This window comes from Melanerpes formicivorus, unplaced genomic scaffold, assembly GCF_026170545.1.
Source record: "Melanerpes formicivorus ecotype bairdi unplaced genomic scaffold, bMelFor1.0.p_v2 SCAF_12, whole genome shotgun sequence".
NCBI classification, from domain to species: Eukaryota; Metazoa; Chordata; class Aves; order Piciformes; family Picidae; genus Melanerpes; species Melanerpes formicivorus.
The window spans coordinates 9584781-9591983 of record NW_027142364.1 but is presented as its reverse complement, the minus strand read 5'-3'; the positions used below and the strand labels follow the sequence as shown (position 1 = coordinate 9591983).

The window sequence follows — 7203 nt, the reverse complement described above, 5'->3', positions numbered from 1 at the left end:
TCCTTAGTCCTCATTCTGTTGCTTATGAGTTGTAGAAACATTTCCTGTCCTCTTTAATGGCTGAAGTCAAATTAATTTCCAGATGGGCTTTGTCCCTTCTGATGTTTTCCCTGCACAGCCTCATGACAAATTCGTAGTCTTCCCCAATGGCCTGGCCCTTCTTCCAATGACCACAAACTCTCCTTTTCTCCCTGCGCAGCAGCCAGATCTCTCTGTTCAGCCAGGCCAGCCTTCTTCACCACCAACTCAACCCTTCAACAGTTTAGGTCAGCCACTAGAAGAAAATTCATCACTGAAAGGGTTATTAAATACTGGAACAGGCTCCCCAGGGAGCTGGATGAATCATCATCCCTAGAGGTGTTTAGAAGACCCATTGATATGATACTAAGGGACATTGTTTAGCACCAGACTTGGTAGAGTTAGAGAATGGTTGGACTTGATGATCTTAAAGTCTTTTTCCTGCCAAAACAATTCCATTATGTTTTTTTAATTATTTTAGTTTTATTACATAAGGCCAATGTGGACAACATGCAAGCCACTGCCTAAGTGTCTTACTCTGTTAGCAATCTTAGGAAACATGTCAAAAGTTGGCATTCTAGATAGATTTGGTTAGTGAAGGCTGTCCAGTCCATTCAGGTGAAGTTGATTCACAGCTGGAGAAACTTCCACTACAAGAGCCTGTAGTACTGTTTCTATATAGGAAACATCCTTCATGAGGAATGTTAATTTGGCATCTGCTTAAACACAGTGTGTATTAAAAACCCTTAAGTACTCTCAAAAATTTTGCCTAAAATCTTCTGTGGCTTTAAAAATATTTGATTACATATTAAAAGTTTTTATTTATATTCTCACTTTGCTCTTTGCACTTGCAAAGCTGGGTGGATGTACCATGTACTCCTTTTCTATGCTAGCAATATCATTGAGATTGATACATGGTCTACAAAATGACTTGGAGATGATTTACTTTACAGTAGCTTGAACTCTGTCTAATTAATGTCTAATACTAGTAGGTGTTAACGTGAGGAGAAGCTAACACGTTTTGTGCTGGCTTTGTGGGGATGCCCCCCAGCCCCAAAACTTGGACAACTCGGTGTGTGATACGGGCTCATTGCACACTGAGGGAAAGAACCCGGTTTTCAGACAACTAACCTGGCCAGACTCCCACTGCTGCCTCACCCCATGGCTGGAGCTCTCCAGGCCCTGTTAAGCAAGCTGTTCTCATGCACATCGTGGAAACAGGACAACTGCTCCTCGGGCGCCGGTGGAGGGACGGGGGCTGCCTCCACAGCTTGGCCTCCTGCTCTCAGCAGACGCATCCTCTTCACCAGTTTTGAATAGTATTGTTTTGCCGAAACCTTGAGGCACAAATGCGAGTACAGCTTCCAGACAGCTCGCCCCCGTCCTTAGTACAACTGCTCACAGCTGTCCCATGGGAGCGTGGGTCTCGCCCCACGGCTAACTGATAAAAGAGCCACTTTGCGGGTGGCTGCTCGCCAGCTTTATATTCTTCTCGGCCACCTGGTTGCCGTGCCCGGTGAAGCCTCCCGATAGCTCCTCGGCGCCGGCAGCGCACTCCCGCCATAAGACAGGGGTGTCGGGCACTGATGTTGCCGCTGCCGCCGCGGGGTGGCGCTACAGCCCCGCGCTGCCTCCAGCCCGGCGCCGCGTCCCCGCCCCTCCGCCATGGCCGATGTGGAGGACGGGGACGAGCTGGGTGCCCCCCACTCGCACCCGGGCTCGGCGGGCCCCAAGGCGGGCACCCCCGACAAGATGTTCTCGCTGAAGAAATGGAACGCGGTCGCGATGTGGAGTTGGGATGTGGAATGCGACACCTGCGCCATTTGCCGAGTGCAGGTCATGGGTAAGAGCCGGCCAGCAGGCCCCGGCCGCCATAGCCGCCGCCCCCGCTGTGGGGCAGGTGGCGCCGGCGCTTCAGCGGCGCCCAGCCCGCGAGCCAGAGCGGGTGCCCGGCCGCCGCGCCCTCCTCCCCTCGCACGGCGGGCGGAGGAGAGAGACGCCGTTTCCGGCAGGAAGGGGGGCTGCCCCTTCTGCGCCCTCCCCTGCGGCCCTTCGTGCTGCTGTACCGGTCTTCTCGAGGTGACCGTGCTGCAGTGCTTCAGAGTGCTGCAGACGAGTGCAGGCCCGTGCGGCCTCCTGGGGCTGCGCACTCCCGTCGGGGAGCATATGCCTCTGCCCCGTCGGGCGCTCGCTGCCCCGGCTGGCCTTGGGCAGCCCTCCCTGCGCCGCTCTCGGGCCCGAGCGCCAGGTGGGTCTCTGCCGTGTGCCTGTGGGCAAGGAGAGCGTCAGGAGGGCTGAGCGTGTGCCTCCTGTGCCCGGCCTCTGCAAAGAGGCCTTCTCCCTGGAGTCTTTGTGAATGTACTGAAAAATGTCTTGAAAAGTAAGGGGTTAATTTACCTGGTTTTGAATTCGAGAATCCCTTGGAAAGCAGCCTCATCGTTTAGTGGCTTTGCTGTTTTCTGACATCTCTTTAACAAATGAGATTTCAGAAAATTCTTTAAACTCTACTGTATATCCAGTTTTTACTGTTGTGTCGAGTCATCTCAGGTATGACTGCCTTAGCAGATGTGCTTGGTGAAGTCTGGCAGAAAATTTCCTCCAGAATACCTTCCTTTTATAGGTCGGAGAACTGTGATACTGCAAATCCAGTCAGGTTTTGGCTTAATAGAAATACAGTGCTGTCATTTCTCACATATTTTTAATGAGACTCTTCTGTGGAACAGAGACAGCAAAAAAATGTACTAGAAGAAAGAAGGGGCAGCCCAGACTCCAGAAGTGGTGGGAGATTTACCTTTTGCACAAGCATGTTTTGGAGATTATGTGCTTTAGTATGATGAACAGAGACCACCCTGGAAGTAATGAAATTGGCTTTGTCTGCTGTGTAAGCCATAATTTAAAAAATGTGTATCCCTGTCCTTGCTAGTTTGATCTCTGAAATTAACAAAATCTTACTCAAGAGTTGTTATAAAAATGTTAAAGTTAGTTTGTATTTTTTCTTAACTGGACCAAGGTAGTACATCAGAAACTTATCTGAAAAATTTGGTAATCATTTTTTCAGAACAAACCACATTGTTAGAAAATGAAACTTGAGCATTACTGACTTCACTTTTGCTGTTTCATATTGACCCTGCTGGACCCAGTCTGGCTTCTGTAGAGCCACTGCATCTGTAGTAGTATTATAGAATCAATAAGGTTGGAAAAGACCTCAGAGATCATCCAGTCCAACCTATCACCCAACACTTCATGACTAACTAAACCATTGCTTAACATGCCATCTCCAGCCCTCTTTCAAACACCTCCAGAGACGGTGACTCCAGTAACCTTAGGTTGGAGGCAATGCCAGACTTAAGCTGGCACTTACTGAAAGTTAGTTTGATTTTTTGCAACGTTTTTTAACAAAATGTTAGCTGGCTTAATTTTCTGCTGGTTTCACTCTTTGCACAAACATGGCCTTCAAGGATCACAGAACTACAAGAAAAAGAAAGATGCAGATGTTAGCTGGGAAGTGTAGGATTGCTGCACTACCGACTCAGATTTGCTTAACCTTTCAGGCTGACACCCTTAGGATGGAGGAGCAGGGACACTTGCCTTGGTATGGGTGCAGTGGTTTCAGTCCTCTGGTCTCTGTGCTGCTGCTCTGCCTGAAACTGCAAATCTAGGACTAGGACAGAAAAGCTGCTTTGGTCGTGACTGTTGGTCTGCCATTGCTTACTGCCCTGCGTATTGAGGTGATCTCAGTCAAGTTTGCTTCAATGTATTGTAAAGCAGTTTGGCTGAATCTTCGGGGCAGCTTGGCTTTTAAATGCTGTGGAAAAACAAATTATAGGAACAGACAATGGGAAACTTTATGTACTGCCTTGCTGTCTTGCTTTTATCTCAGTGAAGAGAAGGCAACTCTTTCAGAGTTTCTGCCCTCATTACACTTTATCACCTGGAAAATGTGGAATGTCTGGGAAGATGAATGCAAAACAGAAGTACTGGCGACACCTGGCAGAGAAATTAAAAAAATACTCAAATCTAAGTTCCTGTAGCACATTGTGGTTCTGGCTTCTAGGAAATATGGTCCAACTAGTGATGTGTAGGCCAGGTCCAATCAGCAGGACACTTGTTTATTACCTCTTCTTTAGAGGAGATGATGTGTTTGCTCCCATAATAATTGAACACTTCCTGTTGTGAGTGGTATGTGCACATGCTTGGATGGCAGCCCATGTTGGGGCAAAGGAGGAGCAAAAGTATTTCTCCATTGTTTGTGTGTAGCACAGTACTAAGCCTGGAATTGGTTATTTCTGTATCTTACCGAGTCCTTAACCTCCCATACAGTCTTATAGTCACAGACTGCAGTGCATAAAGATGATAAATATTTTTAAACAGATACTGTTCCATGTTTTTCCATGCATTTCTGTGGTCAGATTGGCCAGTATGTTCGCATGTGTTGTGCATGTGACTCTTGTGAAAAATGACATGCAGGTACTTAACAAGGCCAACTAGTATATAAAAGGTAGGAGGAGGTGTAGGGGTTGTGGTAAGAGGTGCACAGCCTAAAAAAAAAAAGAAATTGAAATTCTGAATGATTTCCCTAAAAGGAGATGCTGACATCAGAAAAACAAAGACCTGTAATTAGGGTTTGGCTTTGTGCTTGCTTTGGTCTCAATATGCCTGAGAGCCTTGGCACAAATCTACTGGTTGTTACAGCTACAAAATGGAGAAGGCTTTTTTTCAGCAGAAGTTAGAAAAATAAGAAGCCAATGGAAAATAAACAAAACTTGTTGGACAATTTAGAGTCATTATGATCTCTTTCAAATATTCATTTCTTTGTTTTATGTATTGATTTAGATATTAGGAAGGTTATTTAATGATAAAGGGCTGAATTAGACATCAAAACTTGAGATTTTTACCTTTGTATATTGGTTCTAGAGTTTATATTTTCCTCTGTCAAACCTATTCTTAAGATGGAATCCTGAGAATCAAATTCTTCTTGTTGTTTACTTTTAGATGCCTGTCTTAGATGTCAAGCTGAAAACAAACAAGAAGATTGTGTTGGTATGTAGTGATTTCATTCGCTTGTTTTTCAATTGAAGCTTCTCTCAGTGGGATGCATTTTAAAGTTTGGAGGGAACACTGCTTTTATTAGTGCTCTAAAGTAAATTGGTGTTGTGTTCTACATTGTGTCATCTTTTTACACTAGTAATACTTTGTGCTTTAATAAAATTAGTTTTCACTTCAGACTTTCTGTAGAAGAAAACAACTTCAATTTTGCAGTCAGCACATATACATTTGAGAAGTTTAAGTTTCTCTGACCCTGAGCACGACTTAGGAAAGGATAGTGTACACTTTTGAAGTGGGTCGGAAAAGGCTGCCTTTTTTTTTTCCCCTTCTGAGATGCATGCCAGAAAGGACAATGGTAATACCAATAAAAATCTTGTGTTCTGAAATAAATGTCTTGGTTAGAAAGCATTCTGTTCCCCAGTCTTAATTCAGACACAGTAGAGGCAGTTGCTTGTTTGTTCACTTTCCATTTGAAAAAGCAGAATCACTTGAGTTTGCTGCAATACTGTTTAAACATATCTTCAGTTCCATACCAGTACATGCAAAAGCAAATCTTAACTTAGTTCTGATGTATTAGAATTAGAAATAGTGAAAATTGTCTCAAGGAGTTTGCTTTAAACCATTAAGTCAATTTGTAATCCAGCAGTAAACCTTTCCACGCCCTTGTTCTTTCTATTTTGAAGTATGTTGTCTTAAACTTAATCCACTGTTCAGTTTGCAATTACAATTTACATTGTTTTAATGAGAACAAGAATTTCCTGTTCCAGATATCCTATTTTGCTTGCTAGGTGTTCTATTTAAGATAGAAAGAAGAAAATTAAAAAGCATAATTCAAAACATTCTTTTGATTGGTACCCTGGTATAGCAGTAAAGAAAATGTGAACTGCTAAGGGAATAAACTAAAGTAGCAATAGTATTCAGGGTTAGATGGACAATAGATAACCCTTCTTGTTATGTTGAAACAGTTGTAGCTTGTGAATTACTTAGGTTTTAAGATCCCATTTTGAGACTATATGCTGCATCAGATGTGTCTCTGTGGTATCATACATTTAAGTTTGAACACTGCATTTCAGAGGATAATTTGGTTATTATACTCTTATGTACATGGGCTGTATTTTGATACAGAGGATGACAAAGGGAAGAACCTAGACTGTTGCGCTTGTTTCCTGGACAAAACTGGTAGATGCTTTCATACGTTCACAGAATTGTGTCACTTTATACAAGAAGGTGGCAATATATGCTTTAGTTAGTTAGTTAGGTACTAGTAATTGAAAATGAGTAAAAGGATTGATGACAGAGGACTGACTGTGATCAGATTTACTGTAATAGACCAAGCTCAGTGGATACATCAGTGATGACCTGTTTTGACTCTAAAGCTTGCAGTTATTATAGACATCTGAGAATGATCGTTTGGACCCTGCTATAGGTATTGATTGAACAGCAGAGTGACTGGAACATGCTCTTTCTTTCTTCTCTTTCAGTGGTTTGGGGAGAATGCAATCACTCCTTCCACAATTGCTGCATGTCCTTGTGGGTGAAACAGAATAATCGCTGTCCCCTCTGCCAGCAGGACTGGGTAGTCCAGAGAATAGGCAAATAAAAACACTGCTTTGTTTTTGTTTTTTCTGTTTAAATTTGTTGAAATAGTGTATGTATTACACCATATGCTCATTACAAAAGAATGGAACATGTTGATCATGGCATGATTTATTTGGTTTTTTGCCACAAGATCAATGTGTTGTATGCTCTTTATTGTAGGAGGAGGCAGCGGTTAGTCTTACTGCAGATATATCAACAACTGAACAAAGAGAGACACTACATTAACAAGTCTGTTATGATTTGAGTGTTCACTGCATCAGAGCACAGAAATGTGATGGTGCAGATCCTACCTTAATTGCAGTTTATTTAATGTTTTTGCATAGGTAAATTAATTCATTGGAAAAAAAGCAACCTTACCTGTAAGTCTGATATGTGCATAGTTTATTGTCAGGATAAAAATTGTTTCCTAAGTAAAATTTTACACAAAACCACAGTTTCTGAGTTCTTCAGAAAGTATTCTGGTCATTAATCTAAAATGGTGTGTAAAGCATTTGCCAAGTGCTTTTTCCATCACGCTGTACTAAACATTTCTAATTGAGG

The 7203-nt window shown here is 43.1% G+C and overlaps 1 protein-coding gene across 1 annotated transcript; it reads left to right on the top strand.

Moving 5' to 3' along the window:
• The first annotated feature begins 1661 nt into the window (after positions 1-1661).
• RNF7 (ring finger protein 7) lies at positions 1662-6698 on the top strand. Its single transcript, XM_068145243.1, has 3 exons — positions 1662-1861; positions 5011-5058; positions 6546-6698. Exons 1-3 carry the CDS (start codon positions 1684-1686, stop codon positions 6662-6664), a joined length of 345 nt encoding a protein of 114 aa, XP_068001344.1. The 5' UTR covers positions 1662-1683; the 3' UTR covers positions 6665-6698.
• The last annotated feature ends 505 nt before the right edge of the window (positions 6699-7203 follow it).

Bases quoted from the DNA above. Each gene is read 5' to 3' on its own strand.
- RNF7 (XM_068145243.1), top strand. From the start codon at position 1,684: ATGGCCGATGTGGAGGACGGGGACGAGCTGGGTGCCCCCCACTCGCAC. The intron at 1,862-5,010 runs GTAAGAGCCGGC...GTTTACTTTTAG, and splicing joins TTGCCGAGTGCAGGTCATGG to ATGCCTGTCTTAGATGTCAA. The intron at 5,059-6,545 runs GTATGTAGTGAT...CTTCTCTTTCAG, and splicing joins CAAACAAGAAGATTGTGTTG to TGGTTTGGGGAGAATGCAAT.